The sequence below is a fragment of the Triturus cristatus genome, chromosome 3_2 (genome assembly GCF_964204655.1).
Source record: "Triturus cristatus chromosome 3_2, aTriCri1.1, whole genome shotgun sequence".
In the NCBI taxonomy this organism is placed as follows: Eukaryota; Metazoa; Chordata; class Amphibia; order Caudata; family Salamandridae; genus Triturus; species Triturus cristatus.
Window position 1 is genome coordinate 590,081,148 of NC_140584.1, and position 22,633 is coordinate 590,103,780.

The 22,633-nt window shown below is 45.3% G+C and overlaps 2 protein-coding genes across 5 annotated transcripts in view; one reads left to right on the plus strand and one right to left on the minus strand.

The window, feature by feature from the left end:
• Window positions 1-22,633, minus strand: part of LCK (LCK proto-oncogene, Src family tyrosine kinase) — a 327,731-nt gene that overhangs the window by 220,231 nt on the left and 84,867 nt on the right. For both annotated transcript variants that reach the window (XM_085648416.1, XM_085648415.1), the window contains exon 2: window positions 188-291. In XM_085648416.1, the coding sequence (XP_085504542.1) occupies window positions 188-286 (99 nt within the window). In that variant the 5' untranslated portion in view covers window positions 287-291. The remainder of the gene's footprint in view (window positions 1-187; window positions 292-22,633) is intronic.
• Window positions 1-22,633, plus strand: part of LOC146857785 (myotubularin-related protein 9-like) — a 452,543-nt gene that overhangs the window by 13,301 nt on the left and 416,609 nt on the right. The gene's annotated exons all lie outside the window — the stretch shown is intronic.

The window sequence follows — 22,633 nt, forward strand, 5'->3', positions numbered from 1 at the left end:
TCCTCGGAAAGTTGTCAAAAGTCAGCACAAATTCCTACTATCCTTTGGAAGTTAGTGTTAGTTATCAGCAAGCACTCTGAGTCCTGTTGTTCTCTGGGAGTGACTGACATATTCATACGAACCCATGAGAGCTGTTGGTTTAGCACACCATCCGTCCCTTGGTGAAACTGTCACCACACACTCTTACCTGTGCATTGCTGTCTGGTGGGATGGGGAAATGGCAGTGTTCACACAACTCTATGTTTTCAATCCAGTCATCATAATCAGAGCTGCAGCTGCAGCCCATTGTCCCTGTAGAGACAGAAAGAAGAAACACAGTGAGCAAGCACACATATTGCATTGGAAATCCTATCTAGTCTGTTTGTGCCCATCGCTCTTTTGAGTCGGTTTCTATCGCAGTTTCCTCTTTTTGTTTTTTTCTAGGGCCATAGTGCTACAAAGGACCCCTTGCAGGTCTGTCCTGCAAAAAGCATAGGGTGAGCACGTCATCAGCGATAAAGGGGGGGGATGACCTGAATCAGCCCAGCGCTCGGATTAATAGAGTATAGGTTCCAAAAAAAGTACAAATCGTTGTGCTCTGTGCACCCCCACAGGTGAGAGAAATGCTTATGACTCCTCGTGGCCCCCTGCCCTGCGACCTAACCACTGAAGAGTCTCTTGTGCATTCACTGGACCTCTGAAGCAGTCATGTCCCCCTATAGTGCGAGGAAGTCACTGCAGTCCGGAAGTGGGAAAGAAACCGGATGCAAAATGTGTTCTCCCTCTCTCCAGCCCCTGCGCAGCTGGTGGCATGTGATCTAATGGGCAGAGGAAGAGACCATTCTACCTGCACTCATGGGAGAGGTGAAATCGGTTCTGTTCGGTCTTTCATGATTGAGGTCCGTGAGTGAGTGCTGTGTGGTTGTGAGTACGTGAGGTATACATGCAGATCGCGTGTAGTTTGAATTATGTATTGTTTTAGGACACCACGTGCAGCCCAAGATGGAGACTCCCCTCATTATAGTCACAGTTGATCGTCCTACACTGAGTTTGAAGCAGCCCTTTGGGGGATGTGCTTTAGGCATCCTATAGCATTCTACTCATGTCTGTGTTTTTTGGGCTGCCAGAATCATTAGCCCAGAAAACTGCCCCCTACAGCAATTGGTTAAAACCGATTTCGCTGCCTGTGTAGATCTGCCAATTAGCAACTTGATCCCACTTGAGATGTTTTGCGTGAGACTTCAACATTCACGTCCCAGTGAACATTTCTTACTCCCTCACCCAAAATATATAAATCATGGAGAAATGCCTACGAGGATGCTTGAATTCCAAAGATGCTCACCTTGCGATTGGACCCTTGGTTCCCACCAGTACCCCAGGTTTCTGCTAACTCCTGGTCCTGTGCAGCCAGTAACGAGCACTCATTGTGATCCTTCCAGGAAGCTGCACAGCACCATTACCAAGAACAGTAGGGAACACAATTTCTCCATTCCTCACAAGTGAGACTGACCTTAAGAGAGAGGAGAATTCTGATGCTACAGTCAGTCCTTGGAAGATTTGTAGCTGGACTGTCTGGCTTAGGCAGAAACCGCCTGGACCAAGAGAAAAAGAGCAAAAGTCCAGATTATTGACACCTGCGTGGAGGACAAACTCAAGGAAAAAGCTTGCCAAGGAGCCACATATCTGTGCACCCAGCCGCCTTGTACGAGACCTGAAGTGCATCTGAAGAGCCGCATCATGAGGTGGATGGGGACGTGCCACGAAAGCTGCCCTGGTAGAGTGCGCGCCCCCCTCAGTCCACACTTGTATACCTGATGTACAGCCTCGTAGGCTGCATCTCAGCCCATGGCCCAGCGAGTTGAAGGTTGCAATACTGAGTGGCAAAATATTGTCCTGCCATACCATAATATCCCAAACTGGATATCGGCTACTACAATATTATGAAGGAAAGTATAGGTTTACTATTTTTAAATTCACAACTATGTAAAGATACGTACTGCTAGTTACTAGTTGTAGAGGTCCAGTAGCTATAAGAAACTCGGGGTACTGCTGCGAACCAAAGGCCCCGTCACAAGGAGAGCCACTTTTCTATTCTAGCATACCCTTAGGCATATACATGTAGATTCATAGATGTGGAGTCAAAATAGTAAATCTAAACTTATGTATATGGACTTACCTTCAGGATACTGTGGAAGTCAATATTTTAGACTAGGCAGGACAATATGTAAAAATCGATGTTGTCAAATGCTGATCCAGTTGGTGACATGGAATGTGACCTGGAGAGGGTGATGCGCCTCTTTTGACTTGAGTGGCATGACAGAAGTGGAACACAAGATTTTTTCTCCTTTGCTCCCAAGTCCCCATGCAAGCCTGCAATACTTCCATTGTGTGGGCCAGATCATGATACATTCAGAACTACTGGAACCTACGTTCTATAGCTGTAATCCCTGTTTCACATTTGGTAACACTCTAAACCTAAGTTTTCCTTGCTCCCCCTGTGCACTAACCTGTGCATATGAGCCTCACCTGTTCTTGAACAAACTTTGGTGCCAAATGGGAGGTGCTATCCCACTTCACAGGACCCCTCGGCACCCTAAAGAAATAGGGGCAGGCCTTGAACATCACCTAGTCTCCTGAACTGTGTCTGATGACATGGCACAACAGCAGCTTGGACAAAAACCAAAGGAGTTTGTTAAAAGAACCCTCACTCACCAACCTGGTTGGTGACATGCTTCATCATCGGGTTCCCACCAAGGAGGCCGAGTGCCTCCCTGGTGTGCTGCGACGCCTGATTTACAGCGGAGCTGGTTTTTGATGGAAGGGTGGGTGTGAATTTAAAAGGCTTTTGGTTTTAACCTATAACCAATTTAATCCAGGTAAACCAGGAACCATTAAAACAAGTGAGACGGACTGGGACTGGTTGGTTAGGATAACCACAATCAGTCCGATTTAGATCAGTGAAAGGAAAATGGTCGACATGTTTCAGCTTATCAAGTCGTACATTGCATACAAATTTTATTAGCCCTGGAATAGCAAGGAGGCTTATCGGTAGAACCGTAAGTTTTACCACTGTCATTCCACTGGTTAGGGTGCGCCTTAGCGTGCGCATACCGCCGTGGTTTGCAATCTGGTCCTGAGGAATGCTTAGCCAAATTGGCTTGATAAGCTGAAACATGTCGACCATTTTCCTTTCACTGATCTAAATCGGACTGATTGTGGTTATCCTAACCAACCAGTCCCAGTCCGTCTCACTTGTTTTAATGGTTCTTGGTTTACCTGGATTAAATTGGTTATAGGTTAAAACCAAAACCCTTTTTAAATTCACACCCACCCTTCCATCAAAAACCAGCTCCGCTGTAAATCAGGCGTCGCAGCACACCAGGGAGGCACTCAGCCTCCTTGGTGGGAACCCGATGATGAAGCATGTCACCAACCAGGTTGGTGAGTGAGGGTTCTTTTAACAAACTCCTTTGGTTTTTGCCCAAGCTGTTGTCCTCTCCCTTACTCACTCTTTCGTTGTTTATCTAAGGTTCCAGGGGGAACAAGAGTGTTTCTCTCCCTCACCCTCCCTTTGTTGTATTGACATGGCACAACAGCCACAAAATAATGGAGTCCCTACTGTACTTCCCACCCTATTGATTTGAGACTTGGTCCACTTTCTCAGTGCGAATCAGTAACCCCCGTTTGATGGGTTTGGAATCCATAATACACCTTCGAGTGATGTGGTTGATGGGTATGAGTAAGGCTGCACACTACTGGTTCATACCCACTGTGCTATATTCCTTGAACCATAGCTTGCAGTGACACCCCCCCCCCCTTAAAGGTACATGGTAGGAAGATATCTGAAACAAATCCTCCACTGAGTAAAGCGTGAAAACCGAGAACTTGATTGCCGAGTCTCTGTGATCCCACCTCCAGAGGAAAACATTGGCCACTGAACTAATGCTAAATGGGCTATAACCCCTCGGGCGCATTCACATCGCGTGGACGACCTTGACATGTCCTTCGAGTGACAGACCACTCCACAGATGGACCGCTACATCGAGAATGCCTATTATCTCGTCTTGCTATAACCTCACATTCACACAAGTTGGGGAATAAGTATTTAGAATAGTCAATCTGCCAGATAGGGTTGGATGCCTTTTCACAGTAATGGTCTGTCATTCTTATGGTTGTCCTTGCAGTGACACATAATCACATTTAACTGCACATGCACTAGAATTACCTATTGAGAAGTTTTTCAATTACAAAAGCCATTATGGCAATTTACAAGTATTTTATTTTAACTATCCTCCTTTTTTTCTTATTTAAACTAAAACAAATTAATTAGCATGTAATTAATGTGTCATACTGTTTCCAAACTCTACATCTAAACCACCGCCTCTAACAAGCCGCTCTGGCTGCCTTCCCAAGCTGCTGCTAGATACTCAAGAGCGCAAAGGGAGTACATGTGCAATCCAGTGAAATGCAGTAGTATCTGAAGCCGTGGACACTGGAGGTCAGCAGCCATACCCATATACACTAGACATTATCCGGTGGGGTGGAATGCGATTATACCCATAGACACTCGACATTATCCGGTGGGGAGGTAAGCGACTATACCCATAGACACTAGACATTATCCGGTGGGGTGGTATGCGACTATACCCATAGACACTAGACATTATCCGGTGGGGAGGTAAGCGACTATACCCATAGACACTAGACATTATCCGGTGGGGTGGTAAGCGACTCTACCCATATTCACTAGACATCCGGTGGGGTGGTAAGCGACTATAGCCATAGACACTAGACATTATCCAGTGGGGAGGTAAGCGACTATAGCCATAGACACTAGACATTATCCGGTGGGGTGATAAGCGACTCTACCCATATACACTAGACATTATCCGGTGGGGTGGTAAGCGATTATACCCATAGACACTAGACATTATCTGGTGGGGAGGTAAGCGACTATACCCATAGACACTAGACATTATCCTGTGGGGAGGTAAGCGACTATACCCATAGACACTAGACAATATCTGGTGGGGTGGTAAGCGATTATACCCATAGACACTAGATATTATCCGGTGGGGAGGTAAGCGACTATACCCATAGACACTAGACATTATCCGGTGGGGTGGTAAGCGACTCTACCTATAAACACTAGACATTATACGGTGGGGTGGTAAGAGTCTATAGACACTAGACATTATCCGGTGGGGAGGTAGGCGATTATACCCATAGACACTAGACATTATCCGGTGGGGAGATAAGCGACTATACCCATAGACACTAGACATTATCCGATGGGGAGGTAAGCGACTATACACATAGACACTAGACATTATCTGGTGGGGAGGTAAACTAGACATTATCCGGTGGGGTGGTAAGCGACTCTACCCATAGACACTAGACATTATCCGGTGGGGTGGTAAGCGACTCTACCCATATACACTAGACATTATCCGGTGGGGTGGTAAGCGACTCTACCCATATACACTAGACATTATCCGATGGGGTGGTAAGCGACTCTACCCATAGACACTAGACATTATCCGTGGGGTGGTAAGCGACTCTACCCATATACACTAGACATTATCCGGTGGGGTGGTAAGCGACTCTACCCATATACACTAGACATTATCCGGTGAGGTGGTAAGCGGCTCTACCCATAGACACTAGACATTATCCGGTGGGGTGCTAAGCGACTCTACCCATAGATACTAGACATTATCCAGTGGGGTGGTAAGCGATTATACCCATAGACACAAGACATTATCCGGTGGGCACCCCAGGACAAAGGGAAAAGGTCTCACAATGGGAATCCCAGGTACACATTTGTTTATCAGCTTCCATCCAACCAGAGCCTGGACATCAATGTGAAATTCAGGCAATTTCCTGTAAGCAGCACAAGTTTATTCCTAGCCTAGATGTTTGATTTCCTTTAGAAAGACCGGGGAACCGGTTGAAATGTGCCCAGTCTGGCCGACATCCTTTTCCCTTATGAAAAATATTTATATCTCATGCCATGAACGATGGATGACCTAGGTTGTTTATTAAATTATGTTGAATACAAATTATGTTTATGTGTTGAACGCTGTAGTTCTCTGGACGTGCTTAGATCAACATCAAATACTTTGGTGAGCCGCCCATAAATGTGTGGTACTATTTTTAATTTGTGCTTTATATGTTCATTGTGAAAAAGTTAATAGTTGCTGTAATAATTCAGAACATACAAGTGTGACGAGCTGGGCGGAAATCTCCATGAGAATGTCCTCCCTGCCAGTACATTGAGGGATTTGTTTAGCCCTTGCTGGGCTGCTCTCTGTTCCAACAGGGCAGCAGAGGGATGCTCTGGCAGACTAGAGCTTACCATATTTAGGGTCCCCACCTGCCCGGCGGAGGTCTCTGTGCCCCCAGAGGAGCCACCAGCACAACAGCTCCTCTAAAGGCACTTTGCTGTGTCCCATGCACCCACATAGCAAATAAAACTCCCAAAGCATGAGTTTGTTTTGACAAAACAAAAAATAGATGTGTCTGGCTCGCTGGAGGGTTTTGCCAGGAGTGTGGGGGTCATTTATTTATTTTCCTGTTCTGGCCAGCTAGAACAGACTGTCCCAAACAGAAAAAGAAACATGTTGGAATGACCACCCTAAATAGGGTGGACGGTCTGAGGTACTTTGACCGATGACCCAAAGTCAGTCGAGCCATCTATACAAAGTAACCAGTGGAGGCCCCGCTGCTTCACATGATGATTGATCGGACTGTAAATAGAGAGGGCATCTGGGAGTTTGGCCAATAGAGTAATATGCCAAGTGTGCGGTGGAGTACCCTGTCTCCCAAACTTTAAAGAAGGCTATAAATCTGTTAATAAACTGTTGTTTTTGGATGGCTCATTAGCTACTGTGCACTCTGTGTCTGCTGGTTTACAAGGCTGAATAATGTCCTGTAGTCATACAACAGTGAAAATGATGAATGAGTTAAAAGCAGATATAAAAAGAGAACGGAAGACAATGAACATCTGTGGGGTGGGCCATAGCTATCAATGGTGCAGCAGGTGCAGTGGCACTGGGGCCAAGGTATATGAGGGGCCCACTGCACCCCAACTAAAGCTGTTTTTTGGCTACTGTAAAGGGTTTCCTTGTTAGCATCATGACCTGAGGCATCATGCGGTGTCACTGGTAGGAGAGCGGCGATTCACAATAGAAAGAAACTGCTCTATTTACAGCCACAATAGATGACAGACCTGGTTTTTGGAGTATGAAGAATTTTCGCATCTGACAACAGGCAGCTGTGCTTACTATTTCTTTCAGAAAAATGCCTGCCCTGATACAGATACTGAGCTCAACTCTTCTTTGCGTTCTGTGTCACAGGGGGCCCTCACTGCACCCTCATGATTGTTGTGTGCACTGAGGCCCAAAACATTTTTTCAAAAATCAAACATTCACTACAGGAAATGCAGGGCAGGGTGCACCATCTTGAGTCATGCAGGGGACTTTTTCCCTCCCAGCATGCTACTTGTTGCGGATATAATCATTGTTTTCATTTAAATTAGTTGATACCCAACTTGTGAAAGTTCAGGAAGAAAATGAGGTGCTTGAGGTTGTAAGAGCAGTGACGAGCTCTAAGTTAAGGTAAAGTTTGTGGCTCAACTCACAGAAGAATTAGAAATTAGCAGCAACTACTAAAAGGGGAAAATACATCTTATTGCGTCAAAGAGGGCATTCAGTGCTCAACCAGGTACAATCGTGTTCAATTAAAAAAGAATACTTGGCAGTTAAATTCACTGATAGTTTAAAAAATGTATTATAAAAGGTACAAGTTGTGTTATCCATAGGACCATAGACTTTCTCAAAACAGTGCTTGAAGTAGGCACAGCAGCAATGCAGATGCATACTGAATATTTGGAGTTTTCATACGTATTTCGCTACAAGGTCAAAGAGCAATGAACACCTCACAAACGGTATGAAAGTGAAAGTGATGTCATTCCAGGAAAGGATGAGATTTATGCATTGATCAAGCAAGTCGTAACTAAATATCATGCTGTAAGCCTATGGAAAAGATTTATTGAGGTTTCGATCCCACAACCAGTGCACTATTGTTATTTGTAACGAAATAGGACGGGATATGTAGGCCCATGTTGATTATAAGGATTAAAAAAAAAACTACTTTTGCCTTAACCGCTCCCCAGTGAACTGCTGGATCACCTCCAGTAAGCATCAGGATTTTTTGAACCAGTTGCATATCCGTATTCAGGTTAAGATATGTGGGAATGACTGGAGCCTTTAAGACGTGTAATTTAACTTGCCGCAGATGCCACATTCCCATATATGTTATATCCTTCTGTTACAATATATCCAGATGATATTTTGATGCACTCCAAGAATATCAAACAATATTGTCAATATGAAGGAGACCTTCCACAGTGGCGACCTGAGCATCAGCTATATGCCAATCATGATAAATGATATTTCCATTGACAAACTGTTCAATGTTTGGAACGTGTTATCACAGCAAGATTATTGTTGCTACAGATAAATCCAAGGTACAATCTTAATTTGATTTGTCAACACTGAAAAGTGTGAAAGAGATCCAAAGTGTCTAGGCATTTTCCAGTTTTTCCAGATTTATTGCTCATCATTCGCATGTCATGCCTAAATAGATACATTAAGAAGGATGTAAAGTTTTTGTAGATATCAAAAGAAGAAGAAGTATTTTAGAAATTGAAGTCTGCTACCGGTCCGTACAAACACTAGAAATGTTTGTGAACCCTAACATTTCTGTGGTTTGTTTAGAATAAAACTGATTAAGTGTATGTCAGAATCTTTCTTAGGAAGCCATGCTCGCTGAGTATATGGGATACATGGTATACAGACCATGGGCTCTCGTTGAAGTAAATGAGGAGAAAGATCTAGCATCTCTATTCAACCTATGTGGAGGGTGGTCCTTGGCTCGCTCCTGAGCTGTTCCTTGCTGGTCTGGAAGAACCTTTACTGCTGCTGTGCTGCCAACTCTGACCCTAACAGTCACCAGGGGAAATAGATGAACCCAAGGTGTGACTGACAATAAAAGTTGCTTTCCAGAGCCTGTTGGTTAAGATCTTGCTCCAGATATAATAATGGCTACAAGAGGAAGTTCAATTGGAAGTTATTTAGTGCTGTTTGTCACCCATCAGCTCACGTATGCTCATACCTTGACAGATAGTCTACACTATGAGTTAAATGGGTTACATTCAAATTAAAGACGAGATATCGTATAGGCAAAGAGTTCTACAGGCATATTATTTGTGAGACGCTGCAAGCAAATGAGCTATATGGGAAATTTAGCAGCAGGATAAGTTACAGATATACTGTTTGTGCAAAGTTACAGACATGTTTTCTGTGACATCTTTATATAGATAGCTATAACCATGTTTCCTGAATGATACTGCACATACTAAGATAGCTATATAGTTACATTTATCTCATCTACAGACCAGCTGGGCTCACAAAACCCTGCAGTTAATCAGTGTCCATTTACCACTATAATAACAGTAGCCCAGGGCACTCTGATCCATTTGTGCCATCTGGCAACTTTTTGTTTTTCCCTGAAATTTCCAGCTTTGTGATTTTTTTACATGGGTTTTTCGGACTCTCAGAAATTGCCCAGGTGCCACTTCTGATGTGGCACCAGGCAGAGTTAAACTGAAGGTGCTTCAGGTTTTATCCACAACAGTAACCTGACTGAAGGATTTTGGTTAGCATTGTGTTTTGATTATTTGTACAGCACAACTGAGTGTGAGGTGAACTACCTTCTGTTTAAATCCAACATAGCTACTTCTATGTTGACCTTTACCCTGCACCAAGTGTGTACTCGTCTGCAAAAGTGTCTGTGTAGGGTAAACTTACTGTGCATGCTTCAAATCCCTGCTAAAAGGCATGGACAAATGATTCTATTACCCCCACAGCTCTGTCTCCTCTCATACGTGTGCCTCTGTGTAATCATGGATGCTGCGTTCTTCCCACGGGGGTAATTAGTGGCTGTGACCCACAACAAGTTCAAGAATGGACTTGGTGTCATTGCAGTGCCTTGTGCTATTCCTCTATGCACTGCTGTAAGAAGAGACAGATTTGGAGACCTCTGGCTCTGAGCTAGAATCAATACCCAGCTCCAGCTAAAACTAGCTGTGGTATGCAAACTCAAGTAAAAGCCTACAAATCCAGATCTGTCCCAGATAGGCTGTTTCTAACATGTCTGCATGAACCTCAGTCCTATTTTTTAACCAATTTTTGTATTGAGTATTTTCAGAAACATTCCTGTTACTGTGACATTTGTTTTAAAGCACTGTGTCTGATGGTTTAGTGGACTAACGCATCCACTGTAGGGGCCTGTGTTTGACCTCATGGTCACGGCTCAAATCCCGGCGGTCCACTCAGCCTTTCATCCTTCTGAGGTTGATAAAATGAGTGTCATTGAGTTGGGTAACAATAAACATCTGTTATACAACAGCCAAGAAAGATACCCTTGGGTAAATGTGCACTTTACAAATACACGTTATGCTATGTTACCACAGCAGGGCATTTAGCCGTGATACTGAGCGAGCCGGTGTGATGGTACACATAAGACATGCATCCCCTAACAAAGTGCAAACAGGTGCAACGTATGCAGGAATATGTTCTTGTCACACATACACAAATGTCCATTGTCGCTAAGGGAAAACAGCACAAGTAGAGCACAGTTACTGCAAGTAAATGAGAGAACCGGGGGGAGGAGGAGAAAAAGAAGGGGTTGTCTTGCTTGCAGTTACAAACAGTCAAGTATGGGGCGGAAGGAAGAGGAAGGAAGAGCATCTCTTTCATGCAACTGACCGAGGGCGCAGGTCTATGGAGAGAGGACTCTGTGTTAGCAGATAAAGTTGATGGTCTGTCCTGTGGAGTATAGAGTGTGCACGGTTATATGACTACGTAATCAGAAATATAAATTAATTTAAGACTGCATCAAAGGAAATTGAAACAACGACCACCACACGTTGTCATTTAGTGTATGTAAGCCTACACACACATAGTTTAGATACAAGTTCAATTTCCTGAGCGAATTATATAAACTCCAAAGCACAAGTCCATGCAATAGTATTTTTTTCAAGTGTTCGTCCTTGGTCTTTAGTCTGTAACTTGTAACTGGGGAAGACTTTTTTGATCTTAAAACATACTTCAGTTCTTCAATGATACAACCAACAGCCACAGTTCTTGCCAACACGTGTTTCGTCTAATGGTGATAGCCAAAGACTTCATCAGGGCATGGACTGCTATACCAGTTCAACACAACAGGCATTGACTGCCTCTATCATGGACAGCCTTCGTTTGATATGACGGACAATGTAAAACCAGGTCAGGTGCTTTCAGTCGCTAATATCGATGTATATTCATCAATCAATGTGCGGTCTCAGTAACATCAAAGGGTATCCTTTAAGTTGACAGCAAGTAGCAATGGCGAGTAATGCCGGTACAGTCCATGGCGTGTAGCCTTTATTTTTCTTTGTGCGTTTAAACAGGCAAAGGATCCAAATGTCCCAAGTGCACAGCGAGGGTATTGCAGTACTGCAGAGGAGGCGGACAGTGACATATGTCCAGTAATCTGACAGTTGAGGCCACAACGAGAACATGTGTCTAAAATGTGCATCCTTATGCAAGCAACAGGGACAGGATGCATCTGCATGACAGAAGAACCGATTGCTCTTCGCAGGGGGGAGATATGCTCTATGCAAGAGATAGAACTGTATAAGCTTGAACCACGCATTCCGTGAGACAGTGGCAGGGTAGGCAGAAATTGCAGCCCACTCTGAGTCACTGCACACCCTGCCCAAATCCTCATTCCACCCATTGCAGAGCTTCGGGAGAGACAAGCAGATGTGTTCGCGCAGACCTTTGGTAAACCAGGTGGCGCCCTGTACCCAGCAAATGTAGATGCTAGAGCGCCTGGTGGGTGTTTGACTCAGGCTGCAGTGTCCCCAATCTACTTGCAGCGTATCAATGATCGAGTTTTACATGAGGAACTGCCCAGGGGGGGAGTCTTGTTTAGTCTTGCAGGTCGGTAAATGGGATGAGTGCAGTGTCAGAGAAGAGGTCACCTAGGAGAGGCCAGCTTCATGCCAAGGGACGATAGTCATTGTTGTGATGTGTGTGCGCAGTCTGGGCATGCCAAGTAACAGCAACAAAGGGGCATACAGCACTGATGTGTTGGTAAGACGCAAGCAACAGTGAAAACACCACAGTACCATGGACAATAGACAAATGGGTGGAATGGGTGCGCAGGCAAGTGGGTGAAAGAGGCACAAGAGGCACAACAGGCACTCCAAAGTCCACTGAGAAGATGTTAGTGTTGCTGTGTCATCTAGATTGCGTTCAGCAAACTACAACACCGCCCATTGCAGCTGGGTAGTGAGGTTGTAGTGCTCAAAGTTGGGCGTCCTTAGCCTGCCTCTATCAGTTGGCAGGTACAGTTTCGTCAGTGCCACCTGGCAGCAATTGCCATGCCAGATAAAGTCGCGAAGCATGCCCTCGAGAGTGACAAATAGGGATGCCTCTAGGTATATTGGGGTGTTGGCAAAGTGATATAGGAACCGCAGGAATACCGCCATTTCAGACAGCAATGCGTCCTGCCATCGACAGCAGCAGGGTCTTCCAGACTGCTACTTGCCCACAGAGGGAGGAGAGCAGCCGGTGTATGTTGCCGTCCTTCAGTGCCGCAGCATCATGGTCTATCCAGGTGCCCAAGTTGCGGATCATGCCAGGCTGCCATTGCACCAACCCAGCTGGAGGGTAGGGGCAGGCACCACGGTGGGCAGTGGGAAGAGGCAAGACTTGTCCCAGTTAACTCGCAGAACCAAAATATCAGCAAAGGAGGTAAGCAGACACTCTACCACAGGCAAGGGCTCAGCGAAGTCCGTCACACAGAGAAGCATGTCGTCAGCGTAGAGTGAGATGACATGCACACCAGCTTCTAGCGGACTTCACCAGTCCTCTCTCTGTTCCCTCAGTTTATGCGCCATTGGTTATATGGCCAGGGAGATGAGAAAAGGGGAGTGGAGGCAGTCTTGGCCTATGCGTACAGGTTAAGAGACGTATCTAGCAGTCTTACTTGGCCAGCGGTGCCGTGTATATGAGTTTGATGAGTCCAAGCATGCAGGGACCTAAACCAAATAAAGACAACACCGCAAAGAGGTAGCCCCACTCCAGTGACTCAAAAGCATTCTCCAGGTCGAGTACCAGACAGCCGGATCATGGCCAGAGGCCTGGTGCCTGCTCCAGAACCTGGAAGAGGTAGTGGAGTTTAAAAGAGGTGCTTCAACAAGGTACAAACCATTCTGGTCCTTTTGTACTAATTGCAGGATCACTGGGGCTAGCCTTTCCGCTAGGATTTTACTAAGTATTTTCTTTCCTATGTTGAACACCACTATGGGTCTGTATGAACTGAGGTTGGATGGGTCACGCCCTGGTTTGAGGATTGAAACTTGAAAATTAAGGCTTCCTGGAATGATTGGGGGAGCTGGGAGTCTGAAAGTGCCTCGTCATATAAAGTTTTTAGGTGGGGGACCAACAGTGTATGTTAAGGTTTGTAATCCCTCCCAATCATGTGCCAGCACCCCTGACAGTTTGTCAAGAAAGGCAGGTTGTGAAATGATGTTGGAGACAGCAGTAGGTTAGAAACCAGGAAGGTTTGTTAAGTAGGAACCAATACACTTCAGCCTCAGAAGCCAGCTACCAACAGGTCAGCCTCATAACTGACTAACTTCAAGCATCAACATTCCATCACTAGGGACAACCAAGATGCAGTCCCAACATTCTATTTAGGCTAACACTGATTTACAATACCCATCAGTGTTAGCTGAAACATATAAGATACTACACACCTCCTCCCTTTCCCAACAGGAGAAAAGAGATATGTAAAAAAAAAAATGTACTTCAAACATATTCTTTTAAGAACTGGAAAATTAAACATATTCTTTTAAGTACACCAGTCTCTTGCAAACCCTAACGAATTTCCTTAAACATATTAGTTTAAGTACACCGGTCTCTTGCAAACCCTAGAGGATTTCCTTATAGGTGTATTGCCACCATCAGGTTCAAAATTCACATTATTTTCAACTCTCTTACCAACTTTAACCACTCGACCCAAATTCCAGATGCGATGTTCCTCCGCCCTTACAGCATTTTCAAATAGTTTGATGACTTTCATGGGAGGTGAAAATCTGGAACCTGAACTGAAGGCACCACCACTGGGATTTGTAATTCTGATCAAATCACCAACATGCACAACACTGTTCTTGGTAGCCTTGCATGAATCAAACAAGTCTTTTCTCTTAGAGGCTAACTTATGTTCTTTCACCTTTTTTAACTCCTCTTTCTGACTAACAGACAAGTCAACATTAATCCAAACATTGACCCAGGAGGGACAGACCCAAGTATTGGCCTTTCTTCTCTTCAATAATTCAAAAGGAGTGAAACCTGTGCTTGAATGTGGAGTTATCCTATAGTTCTTCACCATATCAAGTAACTCTCGTCTCCAACATACCTTGTTTGTGATGGCACGCTGAATAGTTTCCTTCAAGACCTTGTTGAATCTTTCAACCATGCCATTGGTCTCGGGATGCTATAAAGCAGATTTCTTATGTCTAATACCTCTTTCTTTCAAAATGTTTTCCATTTCATGAGATACAAACTGCACTCCATTGTCTGTAAGCAATGAATTTGGAAAACCTTCCCTTTCAAAAACTCTCTCCAGAAACATAATTACATCACGTGACTCAATAGAGTTTGTAATAGCAACTTCTGGCCATCTGGAAAACATGTCCATAAGTACCAAAACATACTTGTCTGAACTTACATAGCGAATGGGTCCTAAAATATCGAAGGAAACCTACTTCCAAGGTTTCTTTGGTATGTCTCTTATCATCATGGGTTGTACTCTACATTTTAACGTTTTGTCCGCATTACAGCATTCTCCACAATCTCGCACCACTCGCTCAACCTGAATATCCATTCCAGGCCACCAGTACATTAGTCTTAACCTCTCCTTGGTCTTAGAAATTCCTGGGTGACTTTCATGGGCTAAGGAAATCAAATCTTCTCTCAGGGAAAAAGGAGGAATAAGTCTGGTGCCCCTAAACAAAAATCCACCTTGTAAAGACAACTCGTCCTTAATTCTCCAAAAAGTTTGTAAAGCTTCATCATTCTTTTCTGAGTTGGACCAAACTGTACCAATTTTTCCTACCACCTTTTGTGGTACAGAATCTTTAGCACTTTCAACCAACCACTCATCCTCACTAATTATACCTTCTCTGATTAGACAAACATCTAAACTCTCATCTTCTTCAAAAAACTTCTCATTGGGATCACTTAAGTTGACTAAACGAGAACAACAGTCAGCAACCCAACTCTTGGCATCAGGAACATATTCCACATCAAAATGGAATTCTTGTAAACCAATTACCCAGCGCCTGATCCTGGCAGAAACTGCATCCAAACCTTTTCTTTCCAAACTTTCTTTAAGTGGCCTTTGGTCGGTTTTCACAGGGAAATGGCTTCCCCACACATATTTTCTGAATTTTTGTACCGCCCAGGAAACAGCTAGGGCCTCTTTCTGTATAACTGAATAATTCAGTTCTGCCCCTCTAAGACTCCTGGAGATAAACAAAATGGTCCTTTCTAAACCCTTGTGTCTTTGTAATAAGACTGCCCCAAAACCTTTTGTACTGGCATCAGACATAACTGTAGACTCATGCCCCGGCTCAAAACTCTGAAGACTGGAAGTCCCTCTGAGCATTTTATTAATAGAGCTAAACTCCAACTCACATTCTTCATTCCAAACAAAGGAAGTACGCTTCTTGAAAAGGGCCCTCACGTTTTTAGTCTTTTCAGAAAAGTTAGGACTAGACTTATTGTAATAATCAGTCATTTCCCTAAATTGTTAATGATTTCAACTAAATCCTTTTTAGGTTTAATTCCATCTGAAGTTATTTTGTGACCAAGATAATCTATTTCTTCCAAATTAAATTTGCATTTAATAGCTTTTAAAGTAACCCCATTTTCTTTGAACCTCTGTAATACTTCACGTGCCTTTTCATTATGTACAGTAGCATTTTCACCATAAATAAGAACATCATCCTGATATATTTTAAGCCCAGATAAACCTTCCAATATATTTTCAATTACACGCTGAAACACGGCAGCAGCAGATATTAATCTGAAAGGCAATTAAGATTTGGAAGGGGATAGTGGTTCTTATTTAATTTGCACAAATCAACAAAAAGGCGAACTTCACCATTTGCCTTCTTCACCATTACCACTGGAGCCAACCATTGAGTAGCTTCCACTTCTTCTATGATGCCACTCTCCCTTAACGTGTCCAATTCAATCTTCATCTTTTCTTTGACAAGTAAAGGCACGCCTCTAACCTTGCTTACAACTGGTTTGGCCCCTTCTTTGACTCTTATTTTGTGTACAGATTTCTTAATACAACCAAGTTGTTTTTTAAACACTTCAGGAAATTCCTCCACAAAGTTGGGCTTAATGGAATCAACACTATTCACTTGTAAGGTTTGCTTCAATCTCACTGAGGGAATCTCATTAGGATCTAAATATACACCTAATTCTTTCTGGTGAATCCAACTTATGAGAGAATCCCCCCTTACAGAAACATACATTTTCCCTGCAGTGAATCTGTATTTGAAGTAAATAGGACCATTAAAATACCCTACAAGTTTGATGGGTTGACCACCATAACCTTTAGGAGAAATGTCAGGTTTCAATAACTTGATTTTACCTGCCAAGTTTTCCTCAAAGAAAACTCTGGGGATCAATGTTATCTTTGCACCAGAATCAAATAACATTGAAACAGTGGCACCCTCAATTTGAACAGATTCCCATGGACCTCCTGTGCCAGCTTGAATGTGCATAATTATTTAATCTTCTGAGGAATCATCAACATAGTCACAAGAAACCTCTTGAATTCTTATTTTTGTATTGCCAATATTACTACTCCGACAACAATTTGAAAGATGACCTTTCTTCCCACATTTCTTACATTTGGTTTTCCATCCTATACACCCCTAATATTTGCATAGTGTCCATCATCTATAACATCTTCCAGAGTTAGATTGAGAAGAATTGTTAATATCTTTTTGTGACGGATGTGAGAAATTGCTACAGTCATTCTGCGGTGGACGTGAATTAGAGCTACTAAAGTTCTTTTTACGAACAGAAACAGATTGAGCAGTTTCCTCTTTCGGTGTAATGACGTTCTTCTTTATCTCTTCCACACAAGCTTTGCTGGGTTTGAAATTCTTGTCAAGAGTGGCAACCTCAGAGAGAGAAGGATCATCTTTTTGCCCAAAACTCTCTCTAGCTTTCTCTACACAACACCCTTACATAAATTGATTACGAAGCCGTTCTTCATTGTTAACACCAAAAGAACATGTAGAAGCAAGTTTCCTCAACACAGAAACATATTCTTCCACAGATTCACCTGACCTTTGCATTCGTTTCCCAAATTGATACCTTTCTAAACCTCTGGAAACTTTAGGAAAGTAGTGTAAGTCTAATTTCTTTATGCAAATATCATATTTGTTCAAGCCATTACTTATTTCAGCAGATAAGTCAGGCAAGTGTTGAAAAACCTCTTGGCCTTCTGAGCCAAGGCAATGGAGCAATAAGGCCATTCTTCTTTCTGCACTTAAAGATGTTCCACACACTCTTGCGTACTTGATGAACACATTCTTCCATTTTTTCTAAGGGATCTGTGGTTCGCCAGGATTCATAAGAAAGAAAGGAGGAACATTCTGCATTTTGGTAAGGAAATGTTAATCACAAAATGATGGAGAATGAAATACACTCATTGAATTAATGAAGAAAACAAAAAGAGCAACTAAACACAGTAAGAGAATGGTTAAATATATGTGAGCAATGAACGTTAAAAAAAAAAATGAAGCTGCACACAAGAACTTTTGTGTAGACAAGCTGTGCGCATCAGTGGTAGAAAGTAAGCTGTGTGCATCAGCTGTAGCAAAAGGAGCTGAACACACTATGAAATCAGACAAGCTGTGCGCATCAGCGATGACCATAGAAGCTGAGCACAATGTGAAATTAGAAAAGCTGTGCGCATCAGAAAGTAACAGGGAAGCTGTACGCATAAACGTTAACACGAACAGCTGAGCGTAGACATCAGGGTTGACCATAGAAACTGAGTATAATATGACATCCAGTAAGCTGTGAGCGTCAGGGATGACATACAAGCTGTGCGCATCAACGTTAACATGAACAGCTGAGTAGAGTAAAGAAACTGAGCGCAATATAACATTCAGTAAGTAGTGTATATCAGCGATAACAGGAAAGCTGTGCACATCAGCGTCGGCAAGAACAGCGGAGTGCAGAATGAAAGATTGGTTGCTTGGCAACAATCAAGCTGTGCGCATCAGCGATTGCGGAGGTTGAACGCACAATCAGAGGTACATAGATTGGCAACAATGTAACATTGCGCTGCAGGATGTGACGAATAAAGACGCACGCTACGTAGGCAAACGTTGCGTCTGACGAAATAAAGTACAGCGTTATGAAACAATGGGGATGATATTCCTCGTACAAGTGCTCGAGGACAGTCCCTTGCAGGCAGAGATGTGCTCGCGCTGTATGTAACACGGGAGAGGATCCTCGAGGACGGGCTCTCGCGTGCTGAAAATTGTTGCAAGAAAATGCACGTGGACCTGAGTTACTCGCACGCTCACTCACCCAAAATAATACAATTTAGAAAACAATGGGGAGTAGGAGTGTTGGAAACAGCCCCACTCCCACTCCGCAGGGTGGTGGTGGACCTTCCCAACACAATGGGGTAGCTTGGCTCGAGTGGTCAGGAAACAGGCGCAGTGCTAAGCATACAATATACCCATACAATAACCATGCGTGCATCCGTTCCAAAAACGACTCTACACCGTAAAAATTATGAAAATATTCTTTCTTTATCTTTTTCTCTTAGTTGCTGATTGGAAAAATAAATAGGTCAATCACAATATACAAGTTTCAATTAGTGCAGGTCAAATAAATATTGGCTGTTTGATGAAATAAATAGGGGTGATCATAAATAACAGGGCATAAGTACAAGTGCAATATATACAGACAATTAAATACTTTGAGGCGATAAATACTGTACCAATAAATATTGTACACCAACAAGTCCTGTGGACCTATAAATATAGTGCAGCAATAAATAGGTAAAAACTCAATAAATACAGTATCCCCAATAAATAATTAAAAGTATACAGCACCCCTCATATAATCAGATGACACTTCACTTCTTAAGGGCTGATTTGGCCCAGGCACAGCTTGTAGGGTTGTGGAAGGCTTGAGGGGGGAGGCTACTCCCTGGCTGGGACAAGGCTGAGGCCTAAACTGAGGTAGATCAAAGGGGGGAATACCAATGCCCTGGCTTTCCTTCTCCACACAACCTCTCTAGGTTAGTCCCAGTTCACCCCAGGCACAGTCAGGTGGGTTTCAGCACCTCCCTAGCCCCTTAGAGCAGTCTCTCAGGTCTCCACAGGGCCTTAGGCGCCCTCTACTCCACTTACTGCCCTTTTTCTGATGTTCCGACGCCGCTGGAGTCGTGTCGACGCCGTGAGGCGGTTCCGGTCCGGTCTCGGCGGCCTCGGCACAATGTCAGTTCTTTGACGACGCCGGTAGGCGGTTCCGGTCCGATGTCGGCGGCCTCGGTTCGATCTCTACCTCCGATTCGACGACGTCGGGCAGTCTCTTCACGATGTCGACTTCGGGCGGCTCCGGTCCGATGGCGCTCTCGACTCCGATGACGTCGGCCGGCCTGGCCGCGATGTCGACTTCCGGCGACTCCGGGGTGCGATCCTCACCCCCGACCTCCGGTGCTCCTCCTCTCAGGTTCCGGGCGACTCCGGAGTGCGATCCTCACTCCCGACCTCCGGTTCACCTCTACCTCGGTCTCCGACGACTCCGGAGGGCGGACTTCACTCCTCCGATGACGCCGCTCGCTCGACCTCGGTTCACGTCCTCCTCGACCTCTGGTATTCCTCACGACCCCCGTCGGCGCCCTCTCACGACCTCCGGCGGCTCCGGGTACGACGTCTGCTACTTCAGTCAGCGCCGCTTCTCCACCTCGGGCTCCAGGTCTTCAGGCTACTCGACGCCGGGCTCCAGGGAAACCAGTTCTCAGGTCAGAATCTTGCTGTTTTCTTGGTTCTAAGGCCTGTTCCTGCTGTCCAGGTCCTTAGGATGGTTTTCTTCTGTCTTCTTCCCACACAGGGCTATAGGCTGGGATCCATCAGTAGGGACAAGTATCAAGGGTGGGTTTATGGACCCCAACTCCAGGCACAAGTTTCCACCCCTGCTGCTTCACTCCTTCCTCCTTCACTGTTGTGCTCCTCTCTCTTCACCAGTCAGGTGCCAACTGCCAGCTCCAACTGCCAACTGCCTCTCTTGTCCTCCCAACATTCTAAACCGCCTCCAACGGTCACAGGGTTCTGGAAGCTCCTGGAATGTTCTGGAAGGTGCTGGTAGGTTCCAGTGGATGCTGGTGATGTCACAGGTGGCCACCATTTTGTGCTCCAGGCCCTCAGACAGAAGTTTCAGGGGTAGCTAAAATGGCTCCCTGAATCTGTAGCAACACGAAAAAGTCTGGTGGTTCCCAAAAAGGAAAAATTCAAACAGGGTTTGAGGCGAAAGTGGGACAAAATAAATAATGATGAGGAGGGACCACCCAAAGGGCTGACAGGTCTAACACGCGTCCCCCCCAGCTGAAAGTGGGGAGAGCTACCCAACCCCTTGGGAGTTCTCATCACTAAGGCGGAAATACCTTGAGAGACCGTCTGCATTGGCGTGGTCCACTCCAGGCCGATGTTCCACCTGAAAGTCCATCCCCTGTAGGGAAATAGACCACCTCAACAACTTGGGGTTCTCCCCCTTCATTTGCATCAGCCAACGAAGGGGTCTGTGGTCGGTCTGAACGAGGAAGTGCGATCCAAACAGGTATGGCCGCAACTTCTTCAGAGCCCTTACCACTGCAAAGGCTTCGCGCTCTATTGCACTCCACTTCTGTTCCCTGGGAAGTAGTCTCCTGGATAGGAAGACCACGGGTTGATCCAGACCCTCTTCGTTGAGTTGCGATAACACTGCCCCAATGCCATGTTCTGATGCATCTGTCTGGACAATGAACTCCTTGGAAAAGTCTGGGGCCCTTAAGACCGGGGCCTCGCACATGGCTTTCTTCAATTTCTCAAAGGCTTGCTGACAAGCCTCCGTCCAGACTACCCGTCGAGGTTGTTTCTTGGACGTGAGCTCCGTGAGAGGGGCTACGATGGTACCGTACCCCTTCACGAAGCGGCGATAGTATCCCGTGAGGCCCAAAAATGCTCGGACCTCAGTCTGTGTCTTGGGGGGTTCCCAGGCCATGATGGCCTCGATCTTCGCCTGGAGGGGTTGCACAGTTCCCCTACCCACCAAGTGTCCAAGGTACACTACCGACCCCTGCCCGATCTGGCACTTGCTGGCCTTGATCGTCAATCCAGCTTGTCTCAGGGCCTGGAGAACAGCTTGCAGGTGACGCAAGTGATCCTCCCAGCTGTTACTGAAGACGGCTATGTCATCCAGATAAGCAGCAGAGAAACTCTCCATTCCGGTGAGGATCTGGTTTACCAGGCGCTGAAACGTGGCAGGTGCGTTCTTGAGCCCAAAGGGCATCACACAGAACTGGTAGTGGCCATTGGGCGTGGAGAAGGCTGACCTTTCCCTTGCTCCATCAGTCAACGAGATCTGCCAGTACCCTGAAGTAAGGTCAAAGGTACTTAGATATTGGGCAGCTCCCAGCCGGTCAATCAATTCATCCGCCCTTGGGATCGGATGAGCATCAGTTTTTGTCACTGAATTCAGTCCCCGGTAGTCCACACAGAACCTCAGTTCTGGTTGGGCACCCGGTGGTGCAGCTTTCGGTACTAACACCACCGGACTAGACCAGGGGCTGCTAGAAGGTTCAATCACTCCTAGCTCCAGCATCTTAGTGACTTCACTATGAATGCTAGCCTTCACCTTGTCTGACATCCGGTAGATCTTGGACTTCACAGGTGGGCTGTCTCCTGTGTCCACGTCATGGACGCACAGGTGAGTCCTACCCGGGACAAGGGAGAACAACGAAGAGTACTGCCCCAGGACCTGGCGACAGTCCTCCTGCTGTTCAGGAGTTAGAGATGGGGAGAGAATCACTCCCTCCACCGACCCATCCTTCTCTTGAGACGCAAACAGATCAGGGAGAGGCTCGCTTTCCACGTCCTCTCCTCCGTCAGTCACCATCATCAAGATGACTTCGGGCCTCTCGTGGTGGGGTTTGAGGCGGTTGGCATGCAGCACCCGCAGGGGCTGACGAGGGGTCTTCAGGTCCACCAAGTAGGTAGCCTTACCCTTCTTCTCCAACACCTCAAAGGGTCCTGACCAGCGATCCTGGAGGGCACTAAGCTCTCCGGGTTCGATCACCCACACCTTCTGGCCAGGCTCCAACTCCACCGGGTGAGCATTGTGGTCATACCACGCCTTCATTACTGCTTGGCTGGCTTCCAAGTTGTCAGAAGCTTGCTTCCACAACTTAGCCATTTGGCTCCGGAAGGCCAGCATGTAGCTCACCACAT